Below are 16,989 nucleotides of genomic sequence, written 5' to 3' on the forward strand. Positions count from 1 at the left end.
CCAGGGACCGCCCCTAGGGCCGCCAGCGGCCAGGGCCGCCCCCACCCCCTTCCGGGGACTCCCCACCCCTCCGCCCTGCGCGCGCCCCCGCCGGGCAGCCCTCGCTCGGCTCCGGCTCCGGGCCCGCGCAGCCCTACCCCGGCGGCAGGCGAGCGCGAGCAGGGGAGGGGCCCGAGCCGCCCGGGCCCGAGGACTCCGCTGTGCGCAGCGGGCGGCGGGGCCCCTGGCTGCGGCAGCGGCGGCGGCGGGCGGCGGGGAGGCGCAGCCGGCGGGGTGGCCGAGAGCCGCGGGGCGGGGGCCGCGGCCGGTGGCCCGGGGCAGAGCTTGCAGGCAGCATGGCGGGGCCGCGCGCCGGCCGGGGCTCCGGGCTCGGGCTCGGGCTCGGGCTCGGGCTGCTGGCGCTGTCCGCGCTCGGCTGCTGTCTGATGCTGCAAGTCGGCGCCAAGAGGCCCCCCAAGACGCCCCCCTGCCCGCCCAGCTGCTCCTGCACCAGGGACACCGCCTTCTGCGTGGACTCTAAGGCAGTGCCCAGGAACCTGCCCTCCGAGGTCATCTCTCTGTGAGTGTCCTGCCCTGGCTGGGGAGGTGGGGGAGCCCAGGGAGGCAGCCAGGCTGCAGCCGCTCCGAGAGCCCCTGGGGAAAACCCTTGCTCCCCCTCTACACAGTGCGGGGAGCGGGAGGACTTTGGGGGGTCCTGGGGACTGGAGGTTCGAGGCATCAGCCAGGTGGAGAGTTCTGTAGTCATGCAGGCTCAGCAGCCATGGCCGGGGAAAGCAGGAGTTTATGGCCAAGAATGAATCATCACCATCGCGGGCAACAATGAGACCTACTGTGTGCGGGGCTCTGGGCCGGGGGAGGGGTTGTTTACAAGGGCATGTGGGCCCCTGCCTGTGATGTCACACCAAGGGCAGAAAGGCTTTTTGTGGGGGGAGGGAGGGTGGAAGCAGGGGGAGGGGTGGAAGTGAGATACACCCACAGGGTGCCCTGGCACGGGACAGCCGCCTGGGCTTCCATTCACTCTGCGCTGGGCCAGCCAGCCTCAGGGACTAGGTGGGGTGTGTGGTCCTTGAGAGCAGGATGCTAACCTTCTGGGGTGAGCATCCCCGGTGCCCCATCCCTCAACAGCACCCAGCACACTGAGTGTTTGGATGATCTTGAGGGTGTGGGTAATGGAAGCTTCTTTTGGCTGAAGGGGAAGCTCAGCCTGGGGCCACTGGTGTTCAGAGAGGCAGGAGGTGAGCACAGTGATGAAGAAGGCGATGAGTTTATGAAGGGAAGAGAAAGATAGCCCCAGGTAGGGAGCCCAGGCTGGTGAAATGGGAAGTTTCCAGGCCAAGTGTGCATAGAACCATCGCCCTGTTCACCTTGTGTGCCCCCTCCCCCAGTCCCTGCATAGTCCCCACTGTACTGACTCCAGTGTCCCCTGCAGGACGCTGGTGAATGCTGCCTTCTCTGAGATCCAGGATGGAGCGTTTTCCCACCTGCCACTGCTGCAGTTCCTGTAAGGACAGGGCCTTGGGAAGGGCCGGTAGGGGTAGGGCTGCAGAAGGGCACAGACACCCCCCCCCTACTTCCATCCCCCTTCCCTCAGACTGGGGAGAGAAGAGCAGATAGAGCAGATGCAGGTAGCCACTGCGGATTAATGGATTAATGTACAGGTGTCCCTTTTCTTCCCTGGATGGGATAGCCACCAAATGTGGATCCACCTAGAGTCAGGAAGGGTACAGGGAGTGGCAGTGGGGAGAAGGAAGGTGGGGGGTTGCATGCAAAAGCCAAGAGTAGGTATTTGGGGCCCAATTAGGAATGGACTTACTTCCTCTGGAGAGCCAAAGGAATTGGGTGCAGTAGCTTGGGCTGGTGCCAGAGGGTGGACACTGCAGGGGAGAGGGGTCATCTCAGAGACAACTGACCCCAGGAAGCAGGGTTTGAAGAAAGAGCTGGGGGTCGACAGGAAGGGGCGTGTAAGGGTGTGGAATTTTAACAGAGCTGCTTCTGCTTGAGGCCCCAGTCGCAAGAGAGAGTACCTGTGAATTACTCCAACTCCTTTTCACTGCAAGTTATCATAAAACCCACTACCAGGCTGAGAGGGACTGAATGAGCTGGGGTGAGGGTGGGGGACAGAACAGAAGTGGAGACAGAGACAGAGAGACACACAGTGGGGAAAGACCCAGCTTCATAATAGCGATCTGCCCCAGGACAGGCTATTGGGTGGTCTTGCTGCAGGGCTGCTCTGGGGTGGGGGTGTGGGCCAGGTGGGACTCTGTGGGGCAGCATGGCCTTGGAACTGTGAGGAAGCACCAGGGGGAGGCAGCAGGCTGGGGGCTGGTGTGATGGAAGCTCTAACTTGGAAGCTCTAACTCCCCCTCTGTCTCTCCAGGTTACTCAACTCCAACAAGTTTACTCTGATTGGAGACAACGCTTTCACAGGACTGTCACACCTCCAGTACCTGTGTGTGGCAAGGAGCTGGGCAATGGCAGCTAGGAGGGAGGAGGGAGCCCCAGGCCTGGGTGGGGTGGGCTGAGAGGGCAGGTTGAAGGAGGAAGGCTGGGGGGAGGAGGGAGGGAGAGCCTTTGAATCCTCTGACTGCAGGACCCAAGCTGAGGGTCATTGCATCCATCCCTCCGCCTAAACCGCCCTACCTGTCACCACAGGCTTCATGTCACCAGAATCAGAATGGAAGCCTGTCTCAGGACCATGGGCAGGAATCTAGGTGGGGCAGAAGGAAATAGCTGGTTGGGGGTCTGGGATCCTAAGTGGCATCTAAGATGAGTTCTCATTTTCTCCAGCTTCATTGAGAATAATGACATCTGGGCACTCTCCAAGTTCACCTTCAGAGGACTCAAGTCTTTGACACACCTGTGAGTACATCATGTCCCTACACACATTGAACCAAAGTCCCATCTCTCCTGTGGCCTTTGGCCTCAGTCACAATCTTCAGGTGACCCAGGGGTCTCTCTTGCAGATCACTGGCCAACAATAACCTGCAGACACTGCCTAGAGACATCTTTCGGCCCCTGGACATCCTGAGTGACTTGTAAGGCTGAGCCCTACACAATGCCACAGAAGGGCGTGTCGCTGGAGGGAGTGGTGTGGGAGTCAGAATTGGGAAGATCATAAGGTCTTGAGAGGCTGGGAGTGCTTGGGTTTGGGGATGCCTTTTAGAAGGCTAAGTAGCTACACAACACGTGTGTGTGTGTGTGTGTGTGTGTGTGTGTTTATAAAAGACATATATGTATGTCTTTTAAATATGTGCTTTTTAAATGTATGTTTGATTTGAACATACATTAAATACATTAAAGTCCTATAGCATGGCCACAACCATTAATCAGTATTCACACAAGAAAACCCAAACAACCCAGGATTGTAGAAGGTTTGAGGAATTAAGATGCAAGTAGGGTCTGAGACTGGGCCCCTACTCTGCTAGACAAGCATGTATGCATGGGAGTGTGTCTAGCCCCAGGGGATCTTTTCCCTAACTTTGCAATGAGCAGCAGCCTTGAGTATATCTACTTCCAAAAACCTAGAGAGCCTGGGTGGGCAGAGCAGCTGGGAGCCTGCTCCTCTCTCTGTTCCCTCCATCACCCTCATGATCCAGGGACCTGCGGGGCAACTCGCTCAACTGCGACTGCAAGGTGAAGTGGCTGGTGGAGTGGCTGGCACACACCAACACCACTGTGGCCCCCATCTATTGCGCCAGCCCTCCTCGCTTCCAAGAGCACAAGGTGCAGGACCTGCCACTGCGGGAATTCGACTGCATCACCACGGGTAGGATGTGCTCCTGGCAGCCCTCCCCAGAGCAGCTCCACAGATGCTGCTGGAAGCACCCCCAATCCCCAGGCCAGCCACCCATTCCCCCAACAAGCTCTTACTTACCCTTCTTCTCCCCGCCCCTCACCTCTTATCCCTGCAGATTTCGTGCTGTACCAGACCCTGCCTTTCCCAGCAGTGTCAGCCGAGCCCTTCCTTTACTCCAGTGACCTCTATTTGGCTCTGGCCCAGCCAGGTGCCAGTGCTTGCAGTGTTCTCAAGTGGGACTATGTTGAACGGCAGCTTCGAGATTATGATAGAATCCCAGGTACCTACCCCCAGCCTGGCGGTGGTGGCTCCGATTTAAGGGGGTAGGGAGGTGCTGGGCTCCATCGTTCCTTTCCATTGAATTCCTGTAGGTAGAGGCATAGATGAGACATGATCTCTGCCCATAATAACTTCCCAGTCTTTGGGGAGAGGCCAATACATACACAGATAACATCCATATAATAGGTGGGTATGAGGAGGGAGATATGAATATGATGCTCTGAGATCACAAAGGAGAGGCCTACCTTTGAGGGCAATCAAGGAATGCTTCCTGGTAGAGGGGATGCCTGAGCTGAGTCTTGAACGATGAGGGAGAGTTGGAGGTGATGCCTAAATGCCTGGCTTAAGTAACTGGGTGGTGCCAGTGAACCAAGGAGGAGATAGGAGTGGCTAGTGAGTTCAGCTTGGGATCCACTGAATTTGAGCTGAGTCTAGAAGGTGGAGTTCAGACAAAAAATGTGGGAAGGATATTCTGGCAAAGAGAACAGCATGACCAAATTCAAGAAGGTGTGCAAAAGCTTAGTACATGAGTGCATGTCTGTGTAAAAACTATAAGCAGCTCATATGACTATAGCGTAAGGTTCAAGGTGGAGAGAAGCAGATAAGACCCAAGAGACAGGTCATGCACAGGTTGAGCAGAGTGTGTGAACCAAACCAAGGTGTATTGTAGAACACTATCTATGCTGTGTGGAGAGTGGCTTGGCACTGGGTAAGACATGTGGGCACACCATCACGGGAACGTGCTGGAGTCTGGGCTGGGGCAATAGCACTGGGGATGGAAAGAGATATTTAGAATGGAGGAGTGAACTGACACAAGAGGAAACAGAAAATTTAAATTATCTCTGAAAGGACTCAAAGTCCTTATAAAAAAGAAACCCGGGCAGCCCCGGTGGCTCAGCGGTTTAGTGCCGCCTTCAGCCTAGGCCATGATCCTGGAGACCTGGGATCGAGTCCCACGTCGGGCTCCCTGCATGGAGCCTGTTTCTCCTTCTGCCTGTGTCTCTGCCTCTCTCTCTGTGTGTGTTTCTCATGAGTAAATAAATAAAATTTATTAAAAAAAAAAAAAAGAAAAGAAACCCTTCACCCAAAAGAAGACTCCAGGGCCAGATGGTCTCCCTGGTAAATTCTAGAAAACATTTACAGAAGAAATAACAGCAATCGCCCCACACACTGTCTTAGAAAGCAGAGGGGAGGGTTGACAGGACTCGAGGCTGACCAGCTGTTGGGGAGTGAGGGACAGGGAGCTGTGGGGGATGGCTCCAGGTTTCTGGAGGGGGTGACTGAGTAGAGCCACAAATGGAAATTGAGTACACAGAGGAGCACACAGATATGTGCCTAGTCATGGCCAGCTGGAATTTGAGGTGCTCTTGTGAGTGTGGCATGGAGGGTCTGAACTGCAGCTCGGGAGCTGGGGATCACGAGGATCTTGGCAGGTGGACCAAGGCCGTGGAAGGGATTTGGGGTGATTGCCAGAGCCTGAGGTCCAGCATCCACTTTCTTGCAAAGGAGAGGTGAGGAGAAGGGTGGGTAAAGCAGCACTGGGAAGGAGAGGAGAGGCGATGATCCGGGACACCAGGACAGGTGAAGTGTGTCCCCATGTGCTTCGGGTACCTGAGAAAGGGTCATATCAATCTGGTTATTGAGCAAAAGTACATTCATGCAGACATCCTCGTGCATAAAAGTCCTTTCAAAAGTGGGAGTGCTTAGGAGAATGTGTTTTCATACACAACTATGCAAACATCAAACTGACATTGGGTATACCTCGGCTCTGTCACCTGGCTGCAGATGGGATCAGACTCCTCCTCTTCCCCTGTCTGGCATCTGGCCAGCTGGCTAGCTTTGGGCAAGTCACTTAGACTCTGAGCCTGCTCCTTTTTTTCTTTTTTAAGATTGTATTTATTCATGAGAGACACAGAGAAACAGGCAAGGGGAGAAGCAAGCTCCTCACACGGAGCCTGATGTGGGACTCGATCCCGGATCTCAGGATCACGCCCTGAGCCGAAGGCAGATGCTCAACCACTGAGCCACCCAGGCGTCCCATGAGCCTGCTCCTTTTGATATGAAATGGGCAACATAATAGGATCCATTTCAGAGTTGATTAAGTGAAGCGATCTGTTCACACTTAGGACTTCACACAATAAAAATTCAACAATTGACGTTATGGCTAAACAACCGGTCAATATCGAGGGGCACCTCTTTTGTGCCCAGTGTTTTAGCTTATATTTAAACCCTAGGGGCAAGGGTGGAGAGACAGTGATGCAGAGACGGATGACTAGCTGTGAAAGGCGGCTGAGCTTCAGGGATGCTGTAGTGGAGAGCCTTAGTTCTGGGCCAGGGTCAGAGGGGACTGACCCCCTTTCCTGAGGGCCTGGCACAGGGTGGGGGTCGGCGGCTGCCTGACACCGCCTGATGCTGCCTCTCCTCGTCCTGGCAGCCCCCTCCGCGGTGCACTGCAAGCCAATGGTGGTAGACAGCCAGCTGTACGTGATTGTGGCCCAGCTGTTTGGTGGCTCTTACATTTACCACTGGGACCCCAACACCACGCGCTTCACCAAGCTGCAGGATATCGACCCACAGCGTGTGCGCAAGCCCAACGACCTAGAGGCTTTCCGCATCGACGGTGACTGGTACTTTGCCGTGGCCGACAGCTCCAAGGCGGGGGCCACCAGCCTCTACCGCTGGCACCAGAATGGCTTCTATTCCCACCAGGCCCTGCACGCCTGGCACCGAGACACCGACCTGGAGTTTGTGGATGGTGAGGGCAAACCACGGTTGATTGTGTCCAGTAGCTCGCAGGCACCTGTGATCTATCAGTGGAGCCGCACCCAGAAGCAGTTTGTGGCTCAGGGTGAGGTGAGCCAGGTGCCCGATGCCCAGGCTGTGAAACACTTCCGTGCCGGGCGCGACAGCTACCTGTGCCTCAGCCGTTACATCGGCGACTCTAAGATCCTGCGCTGGGAGGGCACCCGCTTCTCCGAGGTGCAGGCCCTGCCCTCCCGGGGCTCCCTGGCCATGCAGCCCTTCCTCGTGGGTGGCCGCCGCTACCTGGCGCTGGGGAGTGATTTCTCCTTCACGCAGATCTACCAGTGGGATGAGGGGCGCCAAAAGTTCGTGCGGTTCCAGGAGCTGGCTGTGCAGGCCCCACGGGCATTCTGCTACATGCCTGCGGGGGACGCCCAGCTGCTCCTGGCCCCCAGCTTCAAGGGACAGACGCTCGTGTACCGGCACGTAGTGGTGGACCTCAGTGCCTAGAGCGGTGCCGAGTCCTCTGGGCGCTCGGGTGGCCCCTGGAGGCTAGCATAGAAGTCTCTGTGTGAGCAGCATGTGTGCCCGTGTGAAGACACATGTAACCAACCTGCATACGTGCCCTCACAGATGCCCCCCGTGCCCCCCCGTGAGCATGGGCACACACTGTGGACTAGCCCAGGGGAGCCGCTTACCGTAGTTGTGACAGCATGAAGACTTGTATATGCACCAGGCAAGCCTGCAGCCCTGTGCCCTCTCATGTGTGGGCACATGTCGGTCCCACACCCCTACCTGAAGGCCCCCTGCCCCGTGATCTGCCACTTTCCCCATGCTCTGGCCCCAGGGGAAGAGTGGGAGGGGCAGAGCCACCCCCTCCTCCTGTTTTTCGGCTTATCTTCTCAGCTCTCTGGCCTCTCCTTGTCGGTGCTCCAGGTGTGTGTTTATCTACTCACGCTCCGCATTGCAGCCCACGGCCACATCCTTCACCCTACTGGGTTCACTCACCCATGCTGTCCTCCTTGTGCATGCACCCAGGGATGCTGATGGACACCCTCAGTTACACATGCACACGCACCTGTTGACATTCCCACTTCTGTGTGCATATGTCCAGATTCAGTGTGGCCTAAGGACGGTCTCCTTCATCACCTTGACTCTTTTCTTGGAGAAGGCACACAGCACCTGCCCTCCTCTGCTCATCCCTGGTGTGCCTACCTTGTAGCTGATAAGGATGGGAATGGTGGTGCCTGCCTCTGGGTACCAGCTTGGTCTCCTGGGGGCAAAGCCCCTCTGCCTAAAGCAATAACAAAGCAGACCCTGAGTTCTTCTGGGGGCTCTCTCTGTTCTCACTGGAGTTTCCTGCTCTGAGCCTGAATCCAGCTCACCTGTGGACAGGAGACCACCTGGAAAAAAGCCTTTCAGCTCTTCTTTACTGTAGCTGCCCCATCTTCAGACCACCCATTGGTTCAGCCCCACCTCTGGGCTGTGGTGGGTTCAAGAGCTGGCCACTCCGGGGGCTCTGCAAGTACCTGGGCCAACTGGGTGGGTGCCAAGAGTGGAATGGGGCTAGAGAGCATCTTAGGGATCCTAGGGCTTCTCCGATCCACAGAGGCAGGCCGCAGGCATTGCCTTTTATTGCAAGCTGAGCGATAGAGGGGGTGAGGGTCCGGTAGAAGCAGCACCTGGGAGCCAAGCTTCTGCTGCCCTCTGCTGTATGCTGGGAATAGACAGCTCTGAGCTGCAAGGCCAGTGGAGAAGGCATGGGGTGGGGAAATTTCTCTGTGTCCAGACTGTGTGAGGGCCTACTGGTGGCAGGATGCCCAGGAGCACTCAGGGGCAATGTGATGATTCACTGCTGCAAATAAAAATTTCCCACCCCATTACTGACTCTCAGGTGTCCAATGGCTACAGTGAGAGGCAGCTGTTTCACTAAGAACAGAGCCAGGGCTGTGCTCTCTCTGTCCCTACTGTTTTTAGGGGGCCAGCGTTCAGACCCCCTTCTTCCTTGCTTTTTTCCAGAGTTGCAAGTGGGTACCCCACAATCAGCTGGTGCTGGGGTCAGGAGTTCATGGTGATGACACTCAGGTGCAGAGCAAGTGTGACTACTACCTGAGTCTACCACCTGGGGCTGATTCATGACCCAAATGTTCTTCCTGGAGCTCCCAGTCTTGGGGCCCCACCGAGACTACAGAAGAGATACAAAGCATGCAATCCTGTCCCTCTGTCAGGTCAACTCCAACCAACATGGCCAAAGACAAGCGCAGCAGTCCCTCTCCTCACCTCTCCCCTCCACTCCACTACTGCCAGCCCTTGCCCTAGGTGTGAGATTTCAAGCAAGTCCACTGAGTTCCGTGGCCCTTGGTTTCTCCTTCTGTGAAGTAGATAAAACCTACTCTGTCAACTCTTGATTCTGCTACTTAGCAGCAGGCGTGGCCTCAGCCATATTATTTCACGCATTTGTATCTCCGTTTCCTCATCTATAACATGTGGATAATCAAGACACTTAGCTGACACGGTTAGTGTGAGATTTACATGCATGAAATGTATAATATATTTGTATATGGATAGCCCATGGAATAGTGTGTCTGACACAGAATTGTGACTTGTATTGGTCCTTGGGACTCCATGAGATGCAGAGGTGGCTCAGAGAAGGGTACTTGTGGGAAAGGAGGCTGATCTTTGGAGAGAACTGCTGTCTGTGGACTAGGGTTTCTTATCCATCAGTCTCAGAGCCCCTGAACCCTATGTCTCACCTGTAGCCTCAGGTGCCCAGACAAACCTGCCCCTGGACGAACCTCACAATGGTGAATCTCACAGGTGCCATGTCTGGGGTTCCACCTCTTGAAACCATATCCATATGCTCTTGGCTTAGCAGGTGCCCCACAGGTCCCCCAGCCACACTATCCTGGGAATTCCTGCTCTGCTTTCTCAAATGGGGAATGGCCCTTCACGCTGTGCCAGGGAGAAGTTGCCAGGGGAAGTGGGTTGAGCCTCCCAGACACATTGGCACTCTGTTGCCCGGTAGAAAGATAAACATCATTCTGACTGTCACTCCCCCTAGGACTCTTTCCAGGGGTGGGAGACACTCCTCCTCTTGAATGCCACGGGGAATGAGGCCTGCTGTATGCCTGCCTGGTCACCTGCCCTGGGGGTCATCTGTGTGTCCAGAGAGTTGCTTAGCAATCCAGTGTAGCTGGGTAACTATGTCAACATCTCATGACCAAAGGCCATGAGAGACAGAGTCCACTCACTCTGCAGAGCTGAGGATGACACCCCTCAGCTCCCAGCCGCACACCCCTCCATGCTGGGCCCTGCTCCCAGGAGCACACCTCTGATGTCCATTAGATTTCCTAGTGCCGTTATGAGGACCAGGAGTCTCTATGTGAGAGACTTTCCCCTCCAGGGTGGTCTTTTGGGGAGAGAGGTCTTAAAGTGGGCACAAGAGAGCTCTTCACCAGCAAGTGAGGGTAGATGCTGAGGTCAGGTCAGGTGACTCTGGAAGGCAGCCAGGGAGGACGTGGTTCTGCAGCAGGGACCAAAGGGAGCACATGCACACAGCCCAGGCACCCTTATCTCCAGAGGAACGGGTGCTCTTCCCTCTACCGCAGCCCCCAGCTCCTCCTGAGCTGGCCCCCTATGGAGTTACCACATCCTTTTTTCTGGGCACAGATTTTCATAACGTCTGTGGCTAGAGATGGAGGGTGGGACTCTGGCTCTTGGAGTTTCTTGTTCTTCCAACATAGGGTAGGAGCGAGGCCCAGGGTGAGGGGGTGGTTAGATGGGAAAGAGGGAGGCCTCAGGGAAGTTTCTCCTGTGGGTCAGTTTCACTGCTAGCTCTCACACCCCACATCACCAATAAAATGGATGATAGTAATTAAGACTACATAATTACCTTGTGTTTATTTATTCCCAGGAAGCCTCCTTTCCCTGGCCCCCATCATTATTTATTCCATCCTCTCAATAGGTGATGGGAATTAACTATGGCTCTAATAAAAAGTAATAACTGTTCAAGTTTCCCATCCCCATGGTTCTAGGTAACTCTGCTGCCAGCCCTGTGAAGCAGGGGGGAGGCTGCGCAGGGTGAAGGGCACAGTCCCCATTGTCAGCCAGAGGAATGGGGCACTGTGCAGAAGAGATACAAAGCATGCAATCCTACACACAAAGTTCTGGAAGCAACCAAGCCTGCCTTCTCCTTTGAGCCTCCCACTTTCTTCCCCATATACACCTGCCCCTGGAGGAGCTTCTCCGTTCCCTCTGGCCTTCCAGGGCTGTGTTCAGAAGACTGATCATTCTGTCTTCATTCACCCATCATCCAGCAACAAATGCCACTAGATGATGTTACTTTTCATCAATGGTGAAAAAAAAAGGGGGGGGGGAGAGGGTGCAATCTTTGTAAAGGTCAAGACCTTGCACACAAAAATTAGCTACTAAGTGGCAATTGTTGATATGATTCAGCTCTCGGGGACATTTGTGTTCTGTCCTCACAGAAATAGGTGGAATTTCAAAGGTCTGGTGAAGAAGGCATGGGTGGGGGGGTGGGGGCTGGGGGCTCTCTGTCCAGAATGTCTCGTGGTCAGTCCGCCCAGGTATGTGCCTCTGGAGAGGTATCCCTGAGAGAAGTCAACTCCTGAAGCCCACTCTTCGGGGTGAGTCTCAAAGGGATGATGAGCCACGCATGTGACGACAGCTCCCCTCTCCCACTTCCTCCCGCTTTCTTTCTGGGTCATCTCAGCGTCACGGAGGCGCTTATGCATCTCGTGCCCCGGAGCTGCGGGACCTGGATCTGCCGGCGCTCGGCCAAGCCTCCCTCCCCTTGTGCGTGAGCCTGGAAGCGGGATCCTGCGCCCGGCCCAGGACTTTTTCCCATTTTACAGAAGGGAAAGATGAGGCAAAAGGGGGAAGCCAGGGAAGAGCCGCGAAAATTGTGGAGTCCAAGTTTCCTCCTCTGCATCTTTTTTGTTGCGGTTTCCCATCCCTTGATCTTGCCAATGCGGGCGGGCTCCTGGACCCGCGGGCCCCCGCGCACGGCGGGGAGGCGGGTCGCCCTTTAAGGGGCGGGCCCCCGGCGTCCTCGCCCCCGCCCCGCCCCCCCGGGGCCGCACTGCGCCTGCGCCCGGCGCCGGAGCCCAGGGGTTGGGCAGCGCGCAGTTCCGTGCAACTTTCAAGTGAGTTGCAAACTCCGCCCCGAGGCCGGTGCCGGTGGCCGGGCGCCGCGAGACCGCGGGGACCGGGGCGAGCGGAGGCCGGACCCGCCCAGCGGCGCGGCGGGAGCCCGACGCCTGGTTCCTGCAGCGGCATCCGCCCAGGAGCGCGGCGGCGAGGGAGGACGCGCCCGCCCCGGGCTCCCGAGTCGGTGCCCCCGAGCCCGGCCTCCGAGCCTCGGCACCGGGCGCCCCACTCCTCCGGCTCCGCGCACCGCAGACTCAGGGGCGGCCCGAGCGCCCCTCTGGTTCCCGCGCTTCCGCCGAGCCCCCGTCCCAGCCCCGCCCGAGCGTCCCTCTGCTCCTCTTCTTGGGGGATCCCCTCCCCCTTCGTCCCCGAGGCTGCAGGATGGTGTCCTGGATGATCTGTCGCCTGGTGGTGTGAGTACGGGTGCCTTCCTACACCTTCTATCCCCAGGAGCCACAGCGCTCCTGATCTGGAACAGGGGGACATCTGATGGCAAAGGGGCCTCCTGTGGGGCTCCCTCAACACTCACCGTGAGGGTTAACGGACCTGCGGGCCTGCACGTGCCATGGGGTACCCTGGCTTGCCCTCCAGCCCTCAAGCCTCCTTGGTCCGTGGCCACCCCTCCCGCAGTCACACACACCGCAGACAGGTGTGTGGGGCCGAGGACTTCAGGCCGACCTGCAGTCCCTTAGCAAACACAAGATGTGGCACGTCGTGGGCGGATGTTCCAGGTGCCTGCTTCCCTTCTGAGCAGTCACCTGACTCACCATCCTGGCCTCAGCCTCCCCATTCTGGCCTCTTCTCACCTTTTAGTACTCCATCTGGCTCCAGTATTCCTATCTGCAACCTGGCAGTGCCAGGTCTGGTGGCCGTGGACCTGATGGCATGTCCACAGGAGCAGACAGCCTGGTGCTCTCACCAGCTCAGCAGCCTGCCTCCCACCCACCTGTGTGCGGCTGTGTGTGTTCCGCTCGATCATGCACCCATAGGCCACTGATGCAGGCCCGGGCAGGCTTGGGGTGTTTGTAAACAGCAGGGTGGGGAGGTGGCCTCCAGGGCACTGACTCAGGCACACATTGTGCAAGCCAAGCGGGAAGAACAGGTAGGCCCTTGCCACTTCACATCTGTGAGGGAGGTGGCCACCTGGTGGGGCGAGGAGGACAGGATGCTGCTCATATTCCCCCTCTGTTTTATGGGCTGCCCTTCTAGGCTGGTGTTTGGGATGCTATACCCAGCTTATGCTTCCTACAAGGCTGTGAAGACCAAGAACATTCGTGAATATGTGAGTGTGGCTGTGGGCAGGAGGGCTTCATTCAGGTCTGGGGGGACTTGGCAAAGTGGGGAGGGTCTGAACTGGCATCCCCTGCCTCCAGGGGCATAAGCAGGTGGCATATCCTAAGCAGAGTGGGTGTGGTTGGAAGGCAGGCGATTGGGGAGCCCATGCAGAATCGTGTGGGTGAAGCTTCTTGGGGGTGGGTACAGAAATGAGTGGCAGTTTCTCAGAGGCAACTCTAGGGCCAACCAGTTGCCAGGAGAATGCAGCAGGACAGGCTCTCTGGAATCTCTGGGTCAGCCTAGGACAGGGGAGTTGGCTCTGCAGGCTCAGCTGTTGGCCTCTGACACCCCCACCCACACCCCCAGGTCCGATGGATGATGTACTGGATAGTCTTTGCACTATTCATGGCGGTGGAGACCTTCACAGACATCTTTATTTCCTGGTATGCATGCAGGGGGCCTATGGGCTGTGGGGAGGTGCTGGCCCACTCAGCCGGGCTCCCTGCTGACCTTGCCCACCCTGTCCTCTGACAGGTTCCCTTTCTACTATGAGATCAAGATGGCCTTTGTGCTGTGGCTGCTCTCACCTTACACCAAAGGGGCCAGCCTGCTTTACCGAAAGTTTGTCCACCCGTCCTTGTCCCGTCATGAGAAGGTACTTCGGGGGGAGTCAGGGAGTGAAACATAGGGGTGGGTGTGAACGAAAGGACCCTGGACTCGGGGTTCAGGATACTGGATGATATCTGGGTTCTAATCTGAGTCCTGTTGCCCTTAGCTGTGGGACCTTGATAGAAAGTAGCCTTTTTCCTCTTTTGCGATAATCAAATGGGAGCACATGTGAATGTGCAGAGCTGGCAGTTGTTTTGGGGACAGTGGGAGAAGGCTGAGCATGGTCATCCCCTGAGGTGGGGGAATGGGTGGGTGGGGAGCCCTGCCCTTGGTGTGGTTGCCAGCGCCCTGTAGGTGGGGGTGGACAGGGAGGCACAGGACGCAGTGGCTTCTCTGGGTCTGCAGAGGAAGGATGACTCCCACTGTGCACCTGAACTCTTCCCCCTTCCCCGCCCTCCACAGGAGATTGACACCTGCATCGTGCAGGCCAAGGAGCGCAGTTATGAGACGATGCTCAGCTTTGGGAAGCGGGGCCTCAACATTGCTGCTTCGGCCGCTGTACAGGCTGCCACCAAGGTGACCTGGGCCCCAGCCCTCCAGCAGCCCTCCCACCCCCAGTGCCTTCTGGGGGAGTCCAGCTCTCTGTCAGGGAGCTGGGAGACAGCACCAAACCATGCCAGGGGACAGGGTAGGAGGTGATGGGTGGGGTGTTGGCCGGAGGATGGAGCTGGGCCAGTGACCGCGAGCGGTAAATCCTGCTCTCTGGGCCTTCATTTCCTGTTGGCAGCACAAAGACATGGACCTAGAAGGTTACTAAGTTGCTTTCAGTTCCGAGGCCAGGGCCCCAGTGATGACCTGCCAGTCAGTGCTTAATTTCCCTGCACAGCTGCCCTGGTTCAGACCTGGGAATAGAGGATGCTGCTAGGATCCCCTGCTCCATCCCTCCAGGTGATGCATCGGCTCCCCCTCTCTTGCAGAGTCAGGGGGCACTGGCCGGAAGGCTACGAAGCTTCTCCATGCAGGACCTGCGCTCTATTCCTGATGCCCCTGCCCCTGCCTACCAGGATCCCCTCTACCTGGAGGACCAAGTACCTCTTCGCAGGCGACCCATCGGTGAGTAGGAGAGAGATCTGGAGCTGTTTGTTCCAAGAGGGATGCTCCTTCCATTTGAGCTGTGGCTTCCCTGGGGATTAGAAGAAGGCGTGGCTGGGCCCCAGGCCTTCAGACTGTGGAAATGCCCAGCTTTGGCTCCCTGGCCTCTCTCTCCTCTATTCAGGGTACCGGGCAGGGGGGCTGCAGGACAGCGACACCGAAGATGAATGCTGGTCGGATACAGAGGCAGTCCCCCAGCCACCTGCCCGGCCCCGAGAGAAGCCTCTCAACCGCAGCCAGAGCCTGCGTGTGGTCAAGAGGAAGCCGCCCGTGCGGGAGGTCAGTGGCCAGGAAGGCGTGAGGGAGGCGGGCTGTCCAGGGACTTTGGCCTACACCTCCTCCCGTTGTATCTGCTCTCTCCCCTCAGGGTACCTCGCGCTCCCTGAAGGTTCGGACAAGGAAAAAGACCATTTCTTCAGACATGAATGGCTAGGATCTGCAGAGCCTGGCCGAGTCTTACGTCTTGCCTTATGGGGTACCAGGGACTGCTTGGAGGGGGCGACTGGGTGCACATCTGACCTGCCTACACCAGCTGCTCAGGCTGTGTCCTCCTGGCTCCTGCTCTCGGTTAGGGGCTGGGGCGGTGCACAGGGATATACCTGTGATGAACCAAAGCAGGCTGGGCCCATGATTCTATTTATTGCCTTTCTCATCCTTATACCCTCTTGGGTGTGTGGGACCAGAGCCCTTCCCAGACCTCTGCAAGTGAAGCCAAAAGTCCACCCAGCTGTGTTCATTCCTTCCTGTCCTTCAAAGTACTTGACAGCCTCCTCTAAGGCCCCGTGTGTGTATATGTGTGTGTGTGTGCGCGCGCACGTGCGCGTGTTCCCTGGTTGTGTTTTGTGTTGGTGAATGAGGTCAGGTTTATGCACATTTTGGTAAATAAACATATAAAAGTGTTCTGTTTGTCCTGGTTTTATATTCCTGGTCCTCACAGTACACAATGCTAAACAGCCTGCTACAGGCCAGACCAGGCCTAGGATGGGGGTTAAAAGGACAGACCTTTTGGGACCAGTCTCCTGGTGGGGGCATGTAGCCATTAACATATAGTTGTGATGTGGCAAGTACTGTCACAGGAAGCTCTTGGAGACTTCTGAGAACACAGATGGGAGACTAGGGGTGGTGGTAGGGAGGACACCCTGGAGAGGGGTCAGAGTCTGAGACTATAAGCAGAGGAGATGGCATTGGACCTTGATGGGAAGCAGAAGGTAGTGGGAACAGAGGCGTGGAGGGAACTCTGGGCAGCACAGTAGTTTCATGGGGATTAACTGGAGCTGTAAACAGTTAGGCCTGGGGAGACCAACTGCCCCCGTGGGCCCTCAGGGGTCTCTAGGAGGCAGCTCTAGGGGCATTGAGTTCCTGTAAACATCCCAGATGGCCTTGGGAGCATTGCATGTCTTCGGAATGGCCGCGAGAGGGCAGCAGCTGCCAGGGTCTGGGCTGCCCCTAGCTTCCAGGTCAAGGAGGGCGGGGTTGGGAGTCTGGCCAGAGCCCTGCCCTAGAGGGGCCTGGCCTCTGGCTGGCTGGCTGGCTGGCTGGGAAACGATGCAGAATTCTGGTCTGGCCTCCAATGGCCCTCTCTGCTGCTCCTTCCTGTTTGTGGTCATTGGTCCCCTCTGCCCCATGCATGGAGGCTCCCCTGTTCTGAGATCCAGGCTCTTTGCCCCAGCTGACTCTACTCCATCCCCTATGCTAATCCCTGGGGCAGCCTCAATGGCTTTGCCCTCCCCTGCCCCTGGGTTCTGGTCTCACCACACTGTCCCAAGGCTGCTCCCCTCGGCCACCCCATGCCTGCTCTTCCTTCCCACTTTTGATTAAGCAAAGAGGTGGATGGGAAGAGGGGAAATAGGGTGGTCACCCCGAGTGACCTGAAGAGTATGGATTAACTCTTGGTGTGGGGATTATCTGGGTTTTATTTGGGGAAGGCACTTAATCGGCCGGAGTGGTTTAGCCCCTCACATATTGGT

At 57.0% G+C, this 16,989-nt stretch overlaps 2 protein-coding genes across 2 annotated transcripts; both read left to right on the forward strand.

The window, feature by feature from the left end:
* Nucleotides 1–234: 234 nt before the first annotated feature.
* On the forward strand, nucleotides 235–8,705 carry LGI3 (leucine rich repeat LGI family member 3). Its single transcript, XM_038573869.1, has 8 exons — nucleotides 235–559; nucleotides 1,430–1,501; nucleotides 2,378–2,449; nucleotides 2,788–2,859; nucleotides 2,964–3,035; nucleotides 3,597–3,766; nucleotides 3,912–4,076; nucleotides 6,510–8,705. The coding sequence occupies exons 1-8, from the start codon at nucleotides 336–338 to the stop codon at nucleotides 7,325–7,327; spliced, it is 1,665 nt and encodes a 554-aa protein (XP_038429797.1). The 5' UTR covers nucleotides 235–335; the 3' UTR covers nucleotides 7,328–8,705.
* A 3,305-nt stretch (nucleotides 8,706–12,010) lies between these two features.
* Nucleotides 12,011–15,922, forward strand: REEP4 (receptor accessory protein 4). The gene is made up of 8 exons (XM_038573870.1): nucleotides 12,011–12,399; nucleotides 13,196–13,268; nucleotides 13,628–13,704; nucleotides 13,796–13,916; nucleotides 14,333–14,446; nucleotides 14,848–14,983; nucleotides 15,147–15,301; nucleotides 15,390–15,922. Exons 1-8 carry the CDS (start codon nucleotides 12,368–12,370, stop codon nucleotides 15,453–15,455), a joined length of 774 nt encoding a protein of 257 aa, XP_038429798.1. The 5' UTR covers nucleotides 12,011–12,367; the 3' UTR covers nucleotides 15,456–15,922.
* Nucleotides 15,923–16,989: the final 1,067 nt, after the last annotated feature.

The sequence above is a fragment of the Canis lupus genome, chromosome 25 (assembly GCF_011100685.1).
Source record: "Canis lupus familiaris isolate Mischka breed German Shepherd chromosome 25, alternate assembly UU_Cfam_GSD_1.0, whole genome shotgun sequence".
Lineage (NCBI taxonomy): Eukaryota > Metazoa > Chordata > Mammalia > Carnivora > Canidae > Canis > Canis lupus.